General features: G+C 38.5%; 2 protein-coding genes across 2 annotated transcripts in view; one reads left to right on the top strand and one right to left on the bottom strand.

Annotated features, from left to right (window-relative positions):
• Positions 1–9,055: 9,055 nt before the first annotated feature.
• Positions 9,056–10,297, bottom strand: LOC135475821 (uncharacterized). The gene has a single exon (XM_064755760.1). The coding sequence runs from the start codon at positions 10,295–10,297 to the stop codon at positions 9,056–9,058; it is 1,242 nt and encodes a 413-aa protein (XP_064611830.1).
• Positions 10,298–14,352: 4,055 nt separating this feature from the next.
• LOC135474833 (PH domain leucine-rich repeat-containing protein phosphatase 2-like) overlaps positions 14,353–23,055 on the top strand; it is a 41,886-nt gene continuing 33,183 nt past the window's right edge. The window contains exons 1-2 of the mRNA XM_064754447.1: positions 14,353–14,968; positions 15,820–15,961. The gene's annotated coding sequence lies outside the window, so the exon portion shown is untranslated. The remainder of the gene's footprint in view (positions 14,969–15,819; positions 15,962–23,055) is intronic.

The following is a 23,055-nucleotide window of genomic DNA, read 5'->3' as shown; positions in this document are numbered from 1 at the left end:
ATGTGTTTGATAATACATCAAACTTTGTAGGGCAATCGCGTTAACATTCGAAAGCGTACAAGGCACTTTACAAAAAATTGAGCAGATTTAAAATATATGTATACTGAAGTAGGTACATCTATTTATTTATTTGACTGATTGATTTGATTGGTGTTTTACGCCGGTGTCAAAAATATTTATACAACAGTGACCAGCTTTATGCATGGTAGGAAGAAAGCGGGCGGGTAAATTAAGCCCGAGGGACACCGCACGATCATCCCGGCAGGTTGCGACCAGAACTCCGGATGTACCGGAACTAGACGTGAACTCACAGCGACCGCACTGGTGAGTGTACTGAGGTAACAGACGCGTGTTCAATAGAGTTTCCTGCAATCAGACAAAAATGACGTTTTAAGGTTCCAGGCTGGTACATATTAGCTTAACATTTTATAGTTTTGACAGGGTTTGTTTTATAGTCGGTTAAATATTTTGACTGCGCATGATGGTTCAATCAACAGTGCTAAAATGTTTATAATTAATGTAAATTAAGATATGATAACCTTTCGACAGTGGTAGTTGTATCACATATTTTGAGAAAGTGAAAAATTATAATAATTTGTGTTGCGTAAATTATTAAAAGCAAGAAAACCTCAATTGTCTCTCATTCTCAGTCAATAAAAACTAAAGCCATGTCAAGAAAGCTGGTTTGTATTGTTTGTGGCATAAATAAATTTAACAATCCACTTTTTTGCTGAAACAGTGTATTTAATGTGAGCTGTTAGCAGAATATTCCTTTGACTGGTAGCTTTACATGTGAAGTATGTGAGCTTTTCAGATGGTTTGATGCAATTTGGCCAGATACCCCCAGCTATGTCTTTTTCATTTACAACTATAATTATTTAGGTTTAGATAAGATATAAATTAGCTCAAGTAAGTAAATGGTGACGTTATTGTCTTATCTGTTATAAAGACGAGTCATAATTAATCTGTACTGCACTGTCAATCACCAAGACTAAAGTTTTCACAAAGGGTATAAGTGACTCATCTGAATTCAAAGGCAAACAAATCACTGACATGAAGTATATGAAAGACCATTAAATAGTAAAAGCCAGTAAAATGCGTTTGAAATACATTCTGCAATGGCCATTGAAAGGCGTGATGGCGTGAGGTTTTTGCTACTTGATACAAGCACACTTGCTTTACTGGCTTTACTTCTACATTAAAAACGTATAGAAGCACACAGCTAAGAATATTTTCTCCGAATGGACCCTGAAATGAACTATTCCGAGCAAAACACATGAATGTGACGCCACTGATATAAATTTGGTTATTTATTTATTTATTTATTTGATAGGTGTTTTACGCCGTACCGGTACTCAAGAATATTTCACTTATACGACGGCGGCCAGCTTTAAGGTGGATGGAAACCGGGCAGAGCTCGGAGGAAACCCACGACCATCCGCAGTTTGCTGTAAGACCTTTCCACGCACCGCCGGAGAGGAAACCAAGTGTGAGCTGGATTTTGAACTCACCGCGACCGTATTGGTGAGAGACTGCCGTGTCATCACGCTGCGCTAACGCGCTAACCAACTGAGCCACAGAGGCCCCATGATATAAATTTGGACCCATGCAACAGTTTTACTGAAAATTAATCTAACACAAAATACATCTTTGTACTCATCTTGTACTTCATCGGGCAAGTATGTTCTTTTGTGTTGTCTTGGCATTTAATGTGAACTCTATAGAAATGTTCCGACTCCTGGGTGTCGATGGGAGATACAGTTTTTGCCTGTATAAAATCAGTTATATTCGCAACCGAAATTGCCTTTAGCCAGTTTCACATAAAACACAAGCTCTATATGCTGAAAGTCCATATTCTTGCGAAGAAAATGAAGTTAGAACACTTTTTCTAATTTACAATGTTAAGTTCCATAAGCCTTGTTTCGACACCAAGACCGGCCCCGATTGCACAGTTGGTAAAGCGTCCGCTTCGGGCGCGGTAGATCCAGGGTCATTCCTGGGCCGAGTCATACCTAAGACCTTAAAAGAGGAAGTTGTAACTTCCTCGCTTCGCGTTCAGCATGGAGGGGATAGTGCAATGACTGGTTGACCTGTATCAACATAATGGCTCGCGGGGGGGCCTTACTTAGCTTCGGTGAGGCGTCTCAATGAAGCAGCACTAGATAAGAAGGGCGGTGGAAAGCCGTCCTGCAACAAGGAGGCACATTACATGCACTCTAAGGATTCCTTCGTCATCATATGACTGAAAAATTGTTAAGTACGACGTAAAACCCCAAGCACTCACTCACTCACTCACTCGACACACAGAAGTCATTGCCTCGGGTGACGTCATAATTATTCAGAAACTAGTGACTTGCTGGAATATCTAAACCTGGTAAATCTGACACTGCTATATTTGACACTGTTCGCACGTTTTAGTACATAATATAACCTTCATAAATGAATTTTATTTTACCTCTTGCAGTTTATGATCTCTCAGCAGTATGTTTTTTAGAGTTGGATGTTAGGAAATTTTGTTCTATAAAAACAATATAGTCTGTTCACCGAGACAGTAGTGTAGGCTGTGTTACTGCGTGGAGTTTGTTCTCACCGCATTTTAGTGCAGCTATTGTACAACAAATTACTCTCTACGCCAACTGTCCAGCATGCCACTGTCTTGTTTCTAAACAATTATGACGTCACCAGAGGCAATGCATGAGTTCTTGGTGTTGAAACCAGGCTTATGGAGTTTAACATTATGAATTAGAAAAAAAAAGCATTCTAAACACATTTCCCTTGCAGTAAAATAGATATACAACATATCAATGTGTAGAACTTGTGTTATGTGTTGCTACAGAAAAGCAATTTTGGTAGCTGATTTTACAGACAGCTGAATATAGGCGACTGGCTGAAAGAAATAGACTACGGCATGTTGAATGCCCTACAACAGCAGCGGTGATCAGACAACATATGCCCCACATGTAGCCAAGTGATTACAAGATGAACAAATTACAAAAATGTATTTTCTTTTTGTGAAAGACTTGACCCTTTCTTTGATGAACCTTCCACCCAAAACATTGTTTTATATGGCCTAAAGCATCTGCCCCATCGCAATAAAATTTTGCTACACCTGCAGAGGAGAGCATACGTATAGTGCAGTAACTTGATTAAAGAATCTTACCCTACTGAGCGCCCGTATTATACAGGGCTCCTACAAGTAGACGGGGACTGGGCGATCAGAATCTCTGTAACAAGGGCTGTATGTTCATCCCGCTGAATAAGATCTCCGCATTGGATCTACGAACAGTTGCAATGTAAGAGCTGCTGAGGTACATATTTGGATAAACGAATCCAAAGGCCTAGATTAAGGACAACTTTTAAACTAGCGCAGAACACGATTTGGATACTGATTTAATTGTTTCGTCTAGAAAACTCCTTATATCTTTCCATCATTATTACCGGCCCGGACAGCACAGTTGGTAGAGCGTCCGCTTCGGGATCGGTAGATCCAGGATCAATCCTAGATCAAGTCACACCTAAGACTTTAAAAGAGGAAGTTGTAACTTCCTCGCTTGGCGTTCAGCATGAAGGGGATAGTGCAACGACTGGTTGACCCGTATCAGTATAATGGCTCGGGCGGGGCGGCTTACTTGCCTTCGGTAAGTCGTCTCAGTGAAGCAGCACTAAATAAAAGAGCGGTGGAAATCCGTCCTGCAACAAGGAGGCACATTACACGTACATGCACCCTAATGATTCCTTCGTCGTCATATGACTGAAAAATTGTTGAGTACGACGTTAAACCCCAAGCACTCACTCACTCACTCCATCATTATTAAAAGCAGAACGGCATGCTTCTCTTTGCATATGTCCATCTTGATTTCTTACTTTATGAAAGCCTGGTAAAGAAAATGTAATTCCTCATTGTGTTATTATTGTTGGTGAATGTAAGTGTTCACATCCCTGTGGCATAGTCAAAAGGTGATCTGCTGTTTGCTGTCTCCTGTGAACCAACTGATTCTGTCTCCCATTCGGCATACACCCGATCTGACATTTTAATTTTATTTTCAGGTGTGGGCTTGAAAAAGCTAGAACAGAAAGATCTTAATTGCCAGAAAAATTCGATATGTTTTGTTCGTGTCCAGGTTCCAACATCTTTATTAAATAAAATCAGACACCAACTGTATACATCGCTACGATTTCATGTCACTTAGTTTTCTGCCTTGATTCGACAGACACGCGAAAGTCTCCTTATGGAACTGAGCAGACCGTCATCATCATCCAATTAGACATTTACTTGCTCGAGTCGCAAAGGATTTATTCAAATAAAAGTTTCAGATGTATCAATCAAATGCACTGTATAAGTCATGTAGTTATAGCACTTAATTACATTGCGTCGTGGGTGGAAGCGGTCCTATGCTCCAAGAAATATTTCCACAATTTGTATTTCTCCGCCATTAAGGAAACACTCTTGAACAGTGCTCGAACAGAAAGCATGTGGGCGTGCAGACATTGTAGACGAATATGTTCACATATCTACATGTAATACGATTATGAACAGTAGACCAAAATGAGTATGACATGGAGCATCATGCATCAGTTAATTGGTCGCCCCCTGGATTCCACGCGACTTGTATCTTGCCAAAATCACTGCCAAGATGATTGAAAACTATTTACTACATCTGTTTTAAGTAATTTATGCACAACATCCACTCTTATTTTATTTATCCTATATACAATAAGTTAAAACTTTTGGCATGGATTTTGAGTTATGTTGGAACAACAAAGCTCATTGTATTGTTCGTATTGTATGGGTCCCATTTCTCCATCTTCAGGCAGTTCTGTCTACTAATTCCAGTTTTGCTTTAGTCCAGCAATCCGGTGCTGTATGGCTATATTGAAATTGCCGCTCATCATACGATATGTCTGCTATTTTCTTTTCACCACTGAAATTAGCCCCCAATGCAAGACTTGTGCTTTTCCCGTTTGTAGAAAATGTTTTTTCGATAAAGAATTTAGACGGAGAAGTTTCATGGTCTCCACGCAGAGCGAAATGACCGCCGTCGTGATTGTTTGTACTTTGCGACTTAAATCTCTGATTACTAGTTATTCGGTTAAGGATAAAAAGAAGTGTTTGGCAGTTGCTGTGGAAGAGAAATGCAATAATGATATCCGATTATTGTAAACTCCATGTACATAAAGCAATTCATAACGGTTACGGCTCTTGACTATATGTTTGCTGGAACATTCCCGACTGGGATCGCAATGGAACATGACAAACTGTTGAATGAATGATTATGGCTTAACGCCACATCGGCAATATTTCAGCCATATCGTGGCGAACAAACTGTTGATGATTGACTGGCAGTAATTCTTTATTCAGTTGTAGCCTACAGGATATAACGACCTGACGAGAGAAAACGCCAAAGTTATAAAAACTAATGGCAGATAAGTTTGGTATGAACTGCACCCTTCAACCGCCAGGCAAGTGCTTTTATCTCTAAGTCCTAGCTCATCCAATCAAAAACCAACCCGCCTGCATACTAATTGGCTGTCAACGACTCAGTACAGTGGTCATGTAAGGTCACACCAAAATCTCCAACTGGCTAAAAAGTGGCATGAAGATCAATTCTCCATACAACGCGACACCAAAGCAAGCGTTAAACAAGATTTAGTAGAATACTGTTGTGTTAAATTAAAGATTAAAGCAAATTCAATGACCTCAAAAACGGTTCATAGAAGTACGCATTCGAGGTCGTTTTAGATCTTGGCCTTGACTTTTCTACTTTGTTTGAAATTGTCTCATTGTCTAATTAACGTTGACCTAGCTTTCGAGATGTGATGACGTTTTCAATGCAGTCATGAATTTATATTTGACCTAGACCATCATCTTTTACTCTCAATCCTCAATTTTATTTATTTATTTATTTGATTGGTGTTTTACACCGTACTCAAGAATATTTCGCTTATTCGACGGCGGCCAGCATTATGGTGGGAGGAAACCGGACACAGCCTGGGGGAAACCCACGACCAACCGCAGGTTGCTGAAAGACCTTCCCACGTACGGCCGGAGAGGAAGCCAGCATGAGCTGGACTTGAACTCACAGCGACCGCATTGGTGAGAGACTGCTGGGTCATTACGCTGCGCTAGCGCGCTAACTAACACTTCAATTTAAAAAATGGCACATCTGTGAGTGCCGCTGTTTGGTGGAAAATTTACAAATAGATATATAAATAAATATAATATTTATACAAATATGCATTAATGTTGTCCCATACATTAATTGTAAATGTCACTCATCTGTGTCTCTTGCGACTCAAATAATCTAATTTGCGACGAAGCTGGACTTTTCAGAAAAAGATGGGATTTATTGTAAAGTAGCATTGTGTAGTATATACAGAGTTGTTAAACTGACATGGTCAAAGAAACAATTTGTGAAGAAGAAAAAAAAACAAGTTTAAAAGTTGGTGCGGATGGTCACGGGTTTCTCCCCGGCTCTGTCCGTTTCCTCCCACCATAATTGGTGCAGTGGAATTATACCCGTATATGAGAGTTCAGTTATATGGGGAACATAAACGTACCAAAAACTATCAGTCCAAGTCCAAACTCTTGGCTCTTTATTACAATACGTAACAATTCTTGTGCACACGAAGTTGTGCTCCTATAACTAAGAGGTATATAGCCTAGCACTGCAGCATAACACGAGCTATAGAGAATGATGTGTTTTACACTGGTTGGAACCTGCTTGTGTGTCACAGAACACAGTTTGTTTTCATATTTACCACCATGTTGTATATAATTTTAAAATGGAAGAAAATAAGGCTTCAGACTCATAATGAGCATTGAAAATAACGGGATAATGTACGTATGCCTGTTGTTTGTTACAAAATCACCAGGTCTCTCAGTATTTATCAAAATCAACCTGGTTACGCCATGAAATTTGTCACCAGTTAGGCAGAAAATTCTGACCAGTCTGCATGAAAACGTATTAACACTCAAGGCACATGAATTTCGATTTTTAAAAAAATCCCCCACAGCACATGACAATCACCGGTGGATGTCGATGATTATACAGTCTAGTGCATGCCCTTTTCGCTGGTCTCGGATCGACAAATCCATTTATACCCTTGTCGGAGATTGCTCTGACGTTGGGTTTGGCAAAAAAATTGTTGGGCTCATCCTGAACGTATAAAAGGGGTAGTTGAGCTGATTTATTCTCAAGGTATCATTTTTGCTTTCCAGTCTATTTTTAAAAGATATTTTCAATTCAAACGTCTCTGTGCGGCTGTGCGGGATTTGAAGCCTGTAAATTTTCGGGACAAATATTGCCTATAAGAGTTCGCTTTGATTGGACGATTTTGTATGACCAAGAAGTCAACACGAGCATATAAAAAAACTTACTTGACCGGCCCGGATCTTTTCTGCAACAAGGAGGCACATTACACGTACATGCACCCTAAGGATTTCTTCGTCGTCATAAGACTGAAAAAATGTTGAGTACGACCTTAAACCCCAAGCATTCATTCATTCATTCCAACTTTTACTTTGAGGATTGTCTCTTGTAAACGCCTTCAGACATTTGATCATGTGGAGTCAGAGGAGGTAACTCTTAAGGCAAAACTACTAACTGTCCACCGTATTTCATTGACAACTCAGTAGGCCTGAAAGTTTTCAGCCCAAATACTGGTCATCATTCAAATGTTTTTTAGTACTAATGTATATATAGCCACAAATGTTTAAATAATATTGTAATACTATATAATATTATCGGCGATGTGTTCTTGTGCTGGTTCCAGCGTCAACATATGGAATATCTCGCTTTGTTGGGCAGAGATTACGTATACTATCACAGCCCTGTCTTGTTCCACAAGCTTACCGTGAACACCTCTGGACTTCCCTAGCTGGCTTTAATATACTACTGCTGGGCACCAAATACTTTGTCTGTCCGTAGTTATAGTCATTTCAGCTATCAATTCCAGCTAGGTGTTCCCATGTGTCATCACTAATGAATCCACACAAGCATGAAACTAGGGGAAACTGGATAAATTGTAACTCCAACCACCATATTTGAATGCATTTTTTTTAGTGAAATTATCCGCTTGGAAGTCCAAATGACCGAAGCTGGGCCTTCTGGTGGGAACGTCCAGCTTAGCCTTGGGTTAGTTAGCGCTAAAATTCTCCGGTGTCAAACCTCGTAACATTTGAATTTCATGTTGCCATATTTAGAGCACGTCTAGCCTTGGGCGGCTACCTTAGCTCTTCTCTTTATATTGGGCTGATAGAGTATCGTACTCTGCCATCCCAGTATAAAGAAAGGAGTTGAAGTAGCCACCTGGGGCCAGAGCATGCCCTAATCGTTAAATGACACAGTACATATATTATGTACATGTTTTTCTCGCTTTATTTACAAAAGTTTGTTTGCCACTATCACTTATCATCGATGTTGATGATTGGCCGGTTGTGTCGGCCGTGCCAATAATTTACCATGATTATGCCCTAGGCCTATTTATTAGACATGTACATGCAAGTGTATGCCCTATTTAATATTTTTTGACTAGATTGGAGATGGCAGAGTTGGCAGGTGGTGGAAAGCAGAACCATAATTAATTCCCGTCGAGAGTCCACCAGCTGTTGACTGATAAGGTTGCAGGTTCAAAACCCACGAAGTCGCTAGTTCTGCTAAGGATTCATCACTGCCACCGCTAGTAAATTTTGTACAGAAATCTTGAACAACGCCGAGGTCACTTGCTTCACGGTGATGAGGCAAGAGTTGATGTCATGAAACACAAAAACTTTGTCTCAATCTTTTTTTCTAATAATTCTTTATAAACATTCTGTCTTTCCATCAGACGTATGCACAGCAAGAACACCTGAAACAATTTTATTAATAAATACCAATTAAATAGTACCGCGCAAGGGCACCAGTGGTGAGGCTAAGCCTAAACAAGCCCCAGTGCATCGCATGGGCACCAAAAGTCAAACCAGCCTAGTGGTTGCAATGATGTAGAGCGAATATAGGGAGAGACGCATGTGCTGTATGCTGTGGATGGTCAGGCACTGTTATCTGGTAAGGTATGCTTACTGCTTTCCCTTGGGACTGCTGCTGGGGATTGTCAGGCACTGGTTAGGTATGCTGGCAGCTTTCCCTTGAGACTGCTGCTGAGGATTGTCAGGCACTGCCATCTGGTTAGGTATGATGGCTACTTTCCCTTGGAACCGCTGCTGAGGATTGTCAGGCACTGCCATCTGGTTAGGTATGATGGCTACTTTCCCTTGGTACTGCTGCTGATGATTATCAGGCACTGCCATCTGGTTAGGTATGCTGGCTACTTTCCCCTGGAACTGCTGTTGGGGATTGTCAGGCACTGCCATCTGGTTAGGTATGCTTGCTATTTTGCTTTGGAACTGCTGTTGAGGATTGTCAGGCACTGCCATTTTGTTGGTTATGCTTGCTATTTTGCCTTGGAACTGCTGTTGAGGATTGTCAGGCACTGCCATCTGGTTAGGTATGATGGCTACTTTCCCCTGGAACTGCTGTTGAGGATTGTCAGGCACTGTTATCTGGTTAGGTATGCTTGCTATTTTGCCTTGGGACTGCTGCTGAGGATTGTCAGACACTGCCATCTGGTTAGGTATGATGGCTACTTTCCCTTGGAACTGCTGTTGAGGATTGTCAGGCACTGCCATCTGGTTAGGTATGCTGGCTACTTTCCCCTGGAACTGCTGTCGAGGATTGTCAGGCACTGCCATCTGGTTAGGTATGCTGGCTACTTTCCCCTGGAACTGCTGTCGAGGATTGTCAGGCACTGCCATCTGGTTAGGTATGCTGGCTACTTTCCCCTGGAACTGCTGTCGAGGATTGACAGGCACTGCCATTTGGTTAGGTATGCTTGCTATTTTGCCTTGGGACTGCTGCTGAGGATTGTCAGTCACTGCCACCTGGTTAGGTATGCTGGCTGCTTTCCCCTGGAACTGCTGTTGAGGATTGTCAGGCACTGCCATCTGGTTAGGTATGCTGGCTACTTTCCCCTGGAACTGCTGTCGAGGATTGTCAGGCACTGCCATCTGGTTAGGTATGCTTGCTATTTTGCCTTGGGACTGCTGCTGAGGATTGTCAGTCACTGCCACCTGGTTAGGTATGCTGGCTGCTTTCCCCTGGAACTGCTGTTGAGGATTGTCAGGCACTGCCATCTGGTTAGGTATGCTTGCTATTTTGCCTTGGAACTGCTGCTGAGGACTGTCAGGCACTGCCCCCTGGTTAGGTATGCTGGATGCTTTCCCTTGGGGCTTGCTTCCATCCATTAACATGACCTGTGTCATGCACGAAACTGAAATTTTCTTGAGTAGGCCTACAGCTAGTAGTAGACATCATGATGACTATGACTATTAAGATTGAAACCATTAAGGTGGGATGATTAAGTCAGATCAGAATCAATAATCTCAGACTGTGATAACTGTTCTCATTTCCTTTCTACAGTGACCATATAGAAGTGTTGCCGTGAAAAAAGGTACCTTCCGTATAGTAACTGTAGAATATAATACAATAATATTATTAAGGTTGTGTGGAGGACCTTAATTTAAATAAATACAACATTTGTGGGTCTAAGCGTATCTAATTTAATAATACAAAGGTTCTGTTTATTTCCAGGAGATGTGATACCTTCACTTAATGCTCTTTAAAAGTCAAGTGGAGGGGAGGTAACTCGTAAGGGACAACCACTAACTGTGTAGCTGTCACTTTGTGGAAGCGTATTTATGGGTGAACTTTCATCTGATAAGTGAAGTATTCTTGAATACGGCATAAAATACTAAGTACTTAACAAATAAGAAACAAACTTTTGTCTGTTTTTTAATCACAGTGTATCGCCACACGTTAGAAACTATTGATGCTAAATTGTCATCTCAGTTTTCGGTTTTGACAGACTGCATTACTTGCTATCATTGCGCATGACTACATTTCATTTTGGTGAGTTGCTAATAGACACTGTCAACTTTATAACACTTTGAACTCAGATCGGAACATGAACAAGAATGTGCTCATTCATCAACACACCTATAACTCCTAGCGTGTTCAGACCTGGCACCGCCAGATCTGGTGTGCAATGCCGATCATCGCTGATTTTTCATTTTACCAAAATGTGTGATAAACAATCATGTTTCAGAGTGAGTTGGATGAGGCACTTTTCTTCGTTTCTCAGATGAGAAGAGAAATCAACTCCTCTATCCAGGCAGCTTGACCATGCAAGAAACCAATGACTGCCAACACCCAGGGTTCCGTAATTAAAGCCACCATGCAATTAAAACGTCAAATTAAGGAGCAAGGTGTTAGTTTGACATACATGGCACCCCTGACAGATAAATGAGAGTGTGATAGTCCCTCCGAAAGAATCAAAAGTCTTACAGTTTCCTTTGGTGTTTGGAGATTGGGGTCAAAGAAAGACCCGTACTGTGTGCCATTGGGAATTTACCAGTTAAATATTTAGGCACGAAGGCAACAGTTAAGTGTTAACACAACCAAGATAGAATGCCCTAAAAAAACATAAGTTTCATGTCTTCTGTCGTTTTCTGACCGCAGTGAAAATTGCTGATGCAGCCCCTCTCACCCATCTAGCTTACTCTTCTCCCAACCCAGAGAGGGCTAAAGTGATTTGGAAATATTCCAAAGGGTAAACACTCTGTTCTTGAGTTGATTGGTGGATGAAATATTGCTGTGATTGTATGACTGATGGCAACGCATGATTTAGGACATTGAGCAATTAATACGTTTATTAAATGGAACATAACCCGGACAAAGCTACCCATCTGCAAGGGCTATCATATCAAAACAACAACTAAAGACATGTACCAACTTAAAAATAGCAGGAGGTTTGCACAAAGGGCTCTTGAAATACTTTTTCAATTGTTCTTTGTCAGGTTTTTGTTTGTTTGAAAGGCAAGAGAGTGATAGTCTGGGAAACTTCCTGTGGTAGACAGTATAATGTTTGAGTATTTACTGATCACATTTTGCATAGTTATCAAGGAAGATATTCAAACTTTGAAATCAATCTACATTGACCAAGAATGACAAGATATTATCTGATATTTTGATTCCTGAATTCCTAGATCAAACTTAAAGTGCACAATGTCAAAAATGACAACATCTTTTAAACAGTTCTGCTGTGATGTTAAGTTGTTTGCAAATTTGCTAAAATGACTTTTTATTATCTGGGCCTAGGAAATGGAACAAATTATCGAAATGACTTCACTGCATTTTGTCAATGTCTTTGTTTTAAAGTAAATTAAAATCTCACCTTGTTAATCATCTTATTAAATCTGATGTTATTTACTTGTTGTGCAGAAATATATTTGTATTTTATTGTTTTGTTTTAGTTGCTTTGATCAGATTATGTTGTCAGCTTCTATATCTGTAAATATGATTCCAATTCTTTGATTTCTGTACCGAATAGAGTAATCTCCTTGGAACTTTACTCCTGCCATATGTACATCAAGCTCCATTTCAATGTTTTGTGCTGATTAAATCAATTCATATCAAATTATGCTCAGCCTTACCACTTAATAAGTCATCTAAGGCACAGATGTTATGTTAAGAAGCACAAAATTAAGTGGCTCTCAAGGTGTCCTTTTGTGTTACTCAATAATTCAGGTGTTTACGCCTCTTAGAAAGATTAATCTTACCTGTAAACAGTAAGCCTGGGCTACAGTATCCAATGACGTGGAAGAGAAAACCTACATGTAGCACAGAGGTGCAAGAGAATGGGTGTTGATATAAACTTCAGATTCACCTGAAAGTTGTATGTTGTAATGCAACAAAACACCTGTCTTTAGATATTGTGTGTATATTGTTAGAACCAGTTCAGAGGTAGGCTCTTTTGTGCAAATTCACTCAGACATACAGATGGTCTTTGACAGGAGTAAGTGTATAATACTTCATGTCTTTTAATAGCGTGGTCCCACTAGACCCCCAGTGTAAACAAAGACCATAATACTTACAGGTTCTCTGGTCTCTTTCAAATTTTTTGAAAAGAACCTCCCTGGGAATTTGTATTAAAACCAGATATAACAAGAAATTAACTTAACAGTTCTCTCCTGTCATTATGTTCCATAAGCAGTTTGTAATACAGACGGGATGATAGATCTAGGTGTTTTACTTGATTGTCTTCATTCAGCTTGTATCAATTACACGTGATGTTATAAAATACCACATTATTTATTCCATTTTGATCGATCAGTTTCTCATTGTTTGTTTTTCTGTTAAGAGCAAGCAAAGAGATGAGACGTAATTTCGTCTTCATAATTTGAAAGACTTAATAAGAAAAAGTAGAAACTGCTTGGAATTTACAATTGCAAGATTTCTTTATACTAAAATCATGAATTTTCATAATGGAGCCAGCAATTGGGTGTATTTGTCTGTAAACATTCAACGTATGGGGATGTACTGTACCATTCTGCTGTAAATCCACATGTTAAAAGAAAAGACAACACCATATCAAATTTGTTAAATCATTTAGAAAGTGTCCGGCATAAATTTTAAAAAGCACACCTTTTTATTTGTACAATGTTACTGTGAGAAAATCAAAAGTGCCAAAATGTTGTTAACAATCAGTTAGTAGTCAAACACAACATACCTGCAAGTGTTTGAACATGTGTCACACAGACATGTCACATTGTTTTGCCTTTTAGCCATATGAGCACTGGAGCGATGCAACATCATTTTCAGTTTCTCTGATCTGGTGTATCCTGTGGCATTGTTTGAAGTTGCCAGTGTCAGGATCAAAATTTGATTTATAGAGTTACTAAGCACCATCTTCCAAAATAATTCAGGTTATATTGTTTGTTGTTTTTTCTCTTAATTGTACCTGCAAGAAATATGTGTTGATACTGTAGCAATTGTCATAAATGTTAGCATTGGTGTAAAAATATGTGTAAACATTTAGCAGTTTATTATTTATGAGTTTTATTCTGGGTGATAATATTGCTCTCTCATAGAATTGGACCTTGGATTAACATATTCAACCCAGGATATGAAAGAAGAAACTGTTTTGCCACATTGAGTTTGTAAGTGTCACAGAAACGTGTGATTTTAGCTTTCTAATGCTTCAAATGAAGTGATATATTAGAGTGGAATATGTTAGGACACTATTAATGTCGCACTGTAACTTGTGGTTTGGTTTTAGCCTGAATGCCTCAGTGCTCAGCACAATAGGCAGCTTTTAACATAGACATTCTAACATGTCTCACAATGGACAGCCAACCGCTCAACACCGTGGGAACCTAATAACTTCAGAATGCTAGCGCTAAGGAGCCCATGAAATTCCCCTTCCATGCACTTGTGCGCATGTGAAAGTCAGGTTGAGAGAACATTTAGAGATTGAATCAGTGTATGTACAAATGTGTACTGGTTAATATAAATTAACTGGTATACATTTACAAGTTAGCCAGGACTGAAGCCATGAAAGAGCCAGGTGTGATTCTCTAGGGTCAATCTGCTAAAGATTTGGCCTGAGGGTTGTTTGTGTGTAGTGCTTGACAGTGGGGTTAAACCAGTTGTTTGGATGACATCGAGAGACTAGGGTGTGCAGTAAGTGGAGTATATATATATATACATATGCACGGTGACTTGATTGTATGCTGTACTGCTGTGAGGGCACTCACTGGAACCTCGGGACTCAACTCAGTCTGTGTGTGCTCTGGTTGAATGTCAGGTGTGTCTGTGTAAGTAAAACGCTTACCTTGTTGTCGGACATCTCTAAGCTCAGTTTTAATTACACCTGTAGGCAACAGGTAGCTTCGGCACACCTTGAGGGAGCAGGTAGCTTCAGCTACCTCATCAAAATCTCCAGTTGTTATTAGTGCCAGTTATCAAGGATTTGAAATTCTCAAAACCAGGAACATGTTGATGTGTAGATCAGGAAGTTACAAAGCAAGCGCTAACTGGAACCTTACCTGGAAGGATTGACTGCACAAGTCCACAAACACTATAAAAGATATGCAGTAAGTGTGTTTTTACTAGTCTTTACTAGTGAATGTTTCATAGGAATTGTCAGCTTTATGAATAATGGTGTCATTACTCCGGGATAATGAAGCTGCCTTAAGACTTAGTCTTGACTTAAAAACAGTCTTAATACTGTTACTTATGAGTTACTAATTTTTTATTTTAATACTTAGAGTCTGACTTAAGTCTAAGACAGCTTCGTGATCTTAATCTTAAGCTGTAAAGCCAATTTTCTGCATTTCCTGAACGTATATTTCATGTGGTTATCAAGACTTATTCAAACCAAACCGTTAGGGTTATCAGTCACAAAGTGTAATTCTTCTTCTTTAATATTTATAATTTAAAACAATTAGATCTTCTTATTTATCGATTTAATTTATGACATATTTGTATGTGGCTCATAATTTGTACATGTAGATTGTATCTATTTACAATCTACAACTAATTATTATTTACAAATCAATAACTATTTCTGTATTGCATGTTCTTAACTCTTTTATCTCTAACATGCCCAGGTAATTCCCAGAATTCTACACTTGTACCGCCCAGATTCAGTAGTTCTGTATGTGCCATTCTGTTGATCAAGTTTAATAGACTCCGGAGCTCTGAATGTAACACATATTTCAAAACTTTACAAGAACATTACAAGATGTTGGTGTACTTGGACTGGGTGAGGCATCACGTCTGGTATCTGAACATGACATTCCAGTGAGGCAGCATGATGAATCACATCATGATATAAGACTGACATTTAAAGGTATAAATTTAGACTACACTTGCATGTTTTACATGCTGATAGGAACCTTAAATGAGTAATATAAATAAAATCCTGTTAAACTTACCTTCTCAGGTGTGCCTGATTGATTGCGTGACACCTGTCCTCACCTGTCGTGAATAATACAATAACTCTATTGTACTTGCCTGTATTTACCTGGTCAACAGTTTGATTCCGAAGTGTGACAATACTCAAACTCTTGAGACGTCATAAGCGGGTAAGATATTGAGAATGCTTTTGTCATTGTGTTCTCTTGTTGAGTTGATCAATACATTATATTTATTATATATACACCAACGATCCGTGCATATCGAATTCTATTCAAACTTGGACACATGTCCTGTGATCCGTAGCTGATCCCGCTAAAAGTGATGTGTATGTGAGTGAAGGCGATTTTAAGGAATGAATGAATGATTAAGGTTTAATGCTAGATTGGCAATATTTCATCTATATATTGAGGAAATGATTTTTTTGTTAACTGTACTTGTGTGTACATACATTAACAAACCTGTCAAACAAATGTTTGCATTTTTTCGAGTATCTCAGATTATCTATAACTGCGGACATACCAAAACACCTTCAGGACATGTATGTACATATGTAGCAGCCGTGCAAGGTGGCGTGCATGTGATGATAATTGTGCTGGTTGCTATGGTAATTACGCACACCTAACACTAAGAGGCTTTTAACACAAGCGAGCCCTGATTCTTCACATCTCTAGATCACCGCATTCTGCCAAATATTGTGTGTTTCTCTGGTTCCAGGAAATGACAATTAACTTGAGCACTCACAGTTTTGCTGACTTAAATATCATACTGTATGTGTAAGCTACTGCATGTAGCTAGTGCAGTACTAGATATGCATGCCACACAGTGTTAGAAATGACATACCCCTACTTCATATATTCTTCCCAGCTAAGAAAAGTATTCATCTAAATTAAATTTGAAAGCAAAAGATCTGACTGCCTAATTTGCTTATGCAGTAAGCAGTTTTTTTAAAATCTCGGCAGTGCATTTCACTGAGTTCTCCACAATGTGTAAAGTCTTTCAGATGAATAATTTGAGGAAATTGCCGCCTCCTTACATGAATTTCTGTAGGCTGCTCTTTTGGTTTCCTCTGAGCTTTGCATGAGTTCGTCGTACACCTAAAAATCTGACCCCTAACAGTTAAATAGATTTATCCTTGGGAACAGGGTAAAATACCATGCAGTTACGGTATGTAAGTAAATTTGGTACCTAATGGTAGCTGTGGGTTTATGTCATATAGATACATATGTGTACTTAATACACTTAATAGTAACATTATAAAACCTTGCTACAAAAATCAAACTTTTTGAACCAGATATGTATCTCCTATGATGATGGATTTGACAGAGCTGAAGTGGTAGCCCTGGTTTGGTGTTTCCTGAAGTGTACCTGATAAATGAATAGCCAGAGGTGTTGTGGATTAGTAGTTTTGATAATGATAATGAAGTTGGGTTTAATAAGTGTGGAGCTCGTTTATGGGGAATGACTTAGTCAGGTGTGGAGCAGAGGGGAAGATCTCCTCCTGAGGCAGCAGGAAAAACAAAAACAGCCAGAACCTAACAACAAATAATAAGCGGACTAATTAGTACAAATCTTCATTAACACTTTCCAACCCTCATTCCTCCTTATATCTCTTTATCTGCCCCGTTTAACACTTTTTTCTGTTCAAGCAGTGTTTGATAAGTTACATGTACATGTGTGTAGCTAACATGACAGTTAAACTCTCTCTCGTTACACATTTAGGCGGTTTATGATAAGTTACATGTACATGTGTGTAGCTAATATGATAGTTAAACTCTCTCTCGTTACACATTTAGGCGGTTTCTGATAAGTTACATGTACATGTGTGTGGCTAATATGATAGTTAAACTCTCTCTCGTTACACATTTAGGCGGTTTATGATAAGTTACAAGTACATGTGTGTAGCTAATATGACAGTCAAACTCTCTCTTGTTACACATTTAGGCGGTTTCTGATAAGTTACATGTATGGTGGCATGCTGTTCTGACAATTGCTTTCACATATAGTTGTGGCAGTAATTGTGTGTTTGCAAAAGTCCACTTGTTATATATTTAATGACATTGACTACCAAGCTACCTATTCTCAAAGGCATGTCACTAGCACACCTTTTATAGTATTTTAAAAGCTTTTGACAGTTTATTAGCCTATACATTTGCTGAATGTACTACTGTGGCCAGTGGTTATGGTAACCATTTTTTTTTTTTTTTTTACGACAAATCTACATTATCTACAGTCATTCCATGGACTCACTGCCAGCAAGCCACTGGCAGGCTAGTGGCAATCTACTCTGATCCTACAGGCAAGCTAGTAGCAATCTATTCTAATGCTACCAGCAAACTAGTGGCAATCTACTCTTATGCTACAGGCAAACTAGTGGCAGTCTATTGTGGCAATCTACTCTGATACTACAGGAAAGCCATAGGCAGGCTAGTGGCAATCTACTCTGATGCTACAGACACACCACTGGCAGGCTAGTGGCAATGTACTCTGATGCTGCAAGCAAGCCGCTGGTAGCCTAGTGGCAGTGTATTCTGATTCTACAGGCAAGCCGCTGGTAGGCTAGTGGCAATCTACAAAATTTTTTGCCTGGTTTATACTCTAGTGTATGTGTAATTATTCAACATTTTTTCCTGTATTTTATTCCTGCTTAATGTGCATATTTCTCGTTACCAGCTCACTGAGGAGAAATTTACAATTTTAATGTTTTACTGATTTAAGTACTAAGATGGATCAGCCATCTGCTTTGAACAATAGTTTCATCAGTTAAAGGGAACAAACTGATTAAAAAATCTGTATGTGTGTCTTGCATTTGAAAATGCCAAACAGATATGTTACAGTATAAGCAAGCCTATAAACATGTACATGTTCATTGAAACTGTCAGTTAGTGTAAATCAGAAATACACTTGCACATACGGAAATAAATTAGGGGTGGCATTAACACATTTTGGCATCAGGTCGCTGCGGGTGAACCATTTATGTACAAGTTGCACACAGATACGTGTGTTTGTCAGTTTGTAGCAGAGTAAAAGTGTACCGCCGTATTTCATAATACCCCTATCTGAGAGTGAGGTACAAGTTTTTTGTTTATTTTTTCATAGGGCATCAGGGTCAATGGTATTAGAAACCAGTTTAAGCTGCTTTAATACAGTGGTATTTGATTTCACATTGTGTCAACACCAGTTTGACCTTATGTGTTTGTACTTGTAACTGTAGTGATGGAGATTGTGGGAATGGGAAGTTTATAAACATCTCAAGTTTAAGAGTAAGGTTCCCACCTTACTATTATTACCGCATATACCTACATGTATGTTGTCAAGGAAGTCTTTCTTATTTTTATCTTGGTTACATGATAGGGCAATTGTATATGTATAAATATACATACATCTCTTCAAAATGATAGACTTATTGAGTTAAAGTCTGCCGTCACACTCTTAAAAGTACTCTTGAATGTGTTACCTACACTGAATATTTGTGTTAAAATGAAAACAATTATTTCCAAATCTACAATTATTAAGAGAAATACAGGGCCCAGATGTAAAGAAAGTGTAAATGAGGGCTTTTTTTTTTTTAGAAAACCAGCATATTGCATGTGTAAATAAATGTAAGAAACCCAGATGTGGGGCATGTCTCGATACATTTGAAAGCCTGAGTGTTAATTTTATAGAGCTGATGCCACCTTCACTGCTAAAGTGAACAGGTCTGATGTCTACACACTTACATCCCAGGGGTGTGACAATAAAAAAAAATACACTGGTCAGTCAACAGATTTAACATTCTGGCTAACTGTACATGAAAATCGCTGTTTTCTTCCTGATAGTCAACATATTAGACAATGTTCACTCTCTTTAACACCGCCTTTTCAAGTTCAGGATGGAAAACTAGGCTTTGTTAGATCTTAAGGAAAGTTATTACTTTATTGCTGAGTAGATTTCAATTATCCTCACCACATGTGTACTAAGTAACTACACATTGTTATATATTATTTAAGAATGCCATATATGAATACACATAATGAACTGTGCTGTTTGATCTAGCTAGAACACCGTGATCTTCAAAAAACTAGCATAAATTATCCTGTTTGATCTCTCTCTATATGTATCGCTCTTCGCAAAACACAGTTGTATGGACTGAAGTAAAAATGTGTTGCCCATTAATGGAGTATTTACCCCCTGGAAACATGCCCATAGGTAAACCCTATGAACTGTCATATTCCATTCCTAAATAAGAACAATGCATTCAATACTTCACATTGAATACAAAGATGTAGCAAGTTGAAAAAGACCTGTTTGTTTTTTTTTATTCTAGAAACACAAGTATACATACAGTCTACACGTACACCCTACACCTTGATATTTTTTTCACCTGTTGACACATACGTAAGTAAATAGTTAATCAGTGAAAGTACTAGACAAACAGCCTGAACAGTATTTTTTTTAGAAGTATTGACAGCAAATGGAAAGGCTTGTGGAAATATCAAGACAAGATAGCACTGGAATGAGGTTCTTGAAGGGGTGGGTGGGGTGATTAGGAATAGTAGACATCAAGTAAAAAAGCAACAGTATCTGAATAAATGACCCAGTAAAATGAGATACCTATAATTCTATATTTATGCATTTATACATCTTTTTGTCTAAGAAAGTTAGGAATTCTTTTGTATTTTATGAAGAGCTGGAATTTTAAAGATCAAGGGTTTGAAAATCTTGTATGTATGTGTTCATGTTATATTCACTGTTACTCCCTCAACGTGAGCCTCAGTGTTAAAGCTTCTTGTATTTAAACTTGGTGTAAAGAGATACACATGACAACTACTGATCTCACTGCTGTAAACACTTTAAAAAGAGGAAATGGAATGTAGGAACAGTCTCATATATCATATTAGGTTTTTTTTTTCTTCTTGTCGTCTTTTGCTGACCACTAGTGGCTACTTTTGTAGTACAAGTGGTTTTGATAAAGCTTTTCGTAACTGAAATTTTGCCTCTCAGTAATAAAGAATTGAGGAAGCAGGAGAGTCTGCATGTAAGAGCATCGGTAATGATATCTGTAAGCAGTCTGTTGTGTTGTGTACAACATGACATGTGGGAAATTTGTCTTTGTGTTTCCTTCTAATGAAAATCAATTAGGGATGCATGTTCACAAGGCTAATAGAATTCACCGCATGAAATAAAAGCCAAAGTTTATTGACTCTCGCAGCCTCTGGAGAGCGTGAAAAAATAATTACAATGCATAAAGATTGTGATTTCATCATGTTTTTATTTGTAACATTATTTTTTCTGTTAAAATTTACCTAGGCAACCTTATTTTAATCCTATCCGCTGAAACACGCAGCTTAAAAATCAGATATATACCTTCCTTTCTTAGAAAATGTATGTTTTTTTAGCTGCATTAAATATGATAACATGACTGCAGATAACTTGAACATATGCCACAAAAAAAAAAGAAAAGGAAAGAAAGAAAAACGTCTTAGTTGATGTGTGAAAAAAAGATGGCCTTTGACATCTTTGTGTACTCATGTGCAAATATAACAACATGCTCAAGTCATTCTATACTCAAATTCTTACATCTTGTCCATCTCATTTTTCTTTTATCTTGCATGTGTTGGAGAATTTTCATGTATATTAACTTATATGTTTTTTGTATGTCCTGTTTTTTTTTGTCGCATCTTAATACATGAATGTCTATGGTGATTTCCTGTGGATAAATATGGGTGTTATCAAACAGTGTCTTCCAGCTTGTCATTGTGTTCTCAGGCCAGTTGTGTATTGTACTGATACATTGGCCTATCATAATGGCTGAGGCTATCACTAAAATTTTCCTTGTTGGGTATAATCTGACCCTATCAGAAGTCGGGTCGGTCAGTGATGAATTCGTTTTTCAACATTGTTACTGTAATAAAATTTTGAAGAAACTACCGTTTTGAGAATAGAAAAAAAAGTTCTGTAAAAATTCTGTTAAGGCTGTTATGGCCCTCATTTGAATGGTGGGTCAGTTTGTACCTGGTGAACATATTTTTAATGATGGCTTGACATGTCTGCGTCTTGAGATGGACGGCATTCAAGAGAATAGACCACCTTCCCTGCCACACACTTCCACACTGAACATGCTGCTAAGTTCTTTATGGCAACAGAATGACAAGTAGTGATTTTTTGGCACACTCCATTTGTGAATCGGAATTTGCAAAGAAAGTTTGTGAGGGGATATAAGAGAGGAGGGAGGGAAATAGCCAAACAAAGACATGAAGGCATGTGCCAATCTGATCTTATATTTGCTCTGAATGAAGATGGAGGGATGACAATAGTCTGTGACAGATCATTCATGTGTTTGCCGTTCAGTGCTGTAATAGGCTAAAGGCCCTATGGCAATATGAAAAAATTAGGCTGTCATGTTTTTTTCTTCATTTTTTAGGAGTTTATTTTCAGCACGATCTTGTTCATTGTCAGAAAACTTGATGAGAATTTGCTGTCATCTGCAGGAGCTCAAGTGTGTCTTAGAGGGTAACGTCTTGTGTAGATTTGTACCTGTGTTTATACTCAGGTGAGAAGAAGAGGTTAGGATTGGAGTTATCTGTCAAGTCCAGTTAGATATACTTACCGGACTAGCTTTACAACACAGGAGACAGTGTTATGGAATCGTTAAAGAGGAATAGATATCTGTGTGTATATGGCTGACCGTACTGCATGTGGTAAGATTAATACTTAACTATGTCATCAAAAGAAAAACTCACACATTTATAGTATATCGTTTTGACAGGTTAATCATGTAGGAACTTAAATCTCTGTACTCATGTTACATGGTGTAGGATACACGCTGTTACAGGTAAAGTCTTCTAGGTAAAGTCTTCTCTTTTGAAAGCTAGAATGAACTCATTACTCTTGAATGCTTTCATCCTTTAATATATTAAAAATTTATTTAAGAGTTTCAAAATTAAATAAGTACACAAAATCATCCTTCATGAGAATGCAAAATTTATGTAACAGTAAAACTTTAATCCCAAGATTGGAATATAAGAAAATGCTGAAGATGTGTAGTGCCACATATACATGCAAGTATATTTATTTATTTGATTGGTGTTTTACGGCGTACTCAAGAATATTTCACTTATACGACGGCAGCCAGCATTATGGTGGGTGGAAACCGGGCACAGCCCGGGGGAAACCCACGACCCATGCAAGTATATGTCAGAATTGAGACAGAATGGATTTATGTATTTATTTGATTGGTGTTTTACACCGTACTCAAGCCCAGGGGAAATCCACGACCATCCGC

Source organism: Liolophura sinensis, chromosome 9 (genome assembly GCF_032854445.1).
Source record: "Liolophura sinensis isolate JHLJ2023 chromosome 9, CUHK_Ljap_v2, whole genome shotgun sequence".
In the NCBI taxonomy this organism is placed as follows: Eukaryota; Metazoa; Mollusca; class Polyplacophora; order Chitonida; family Chitonidae; genus Liolophura; species Liolophura sinensis.
This window is presented reverse-complemented; position numbering and strand designations above follow the sequence as displayed.

Coding starts and splice junctions, on each gene's coding strand:
- LOC135475821 (XM_064755760.1), bottom strand. CDS start 10,297: ATGACACAGGTCATGTTAATGGATGGAAGCAAGCCCCAAGGGAAAGCA.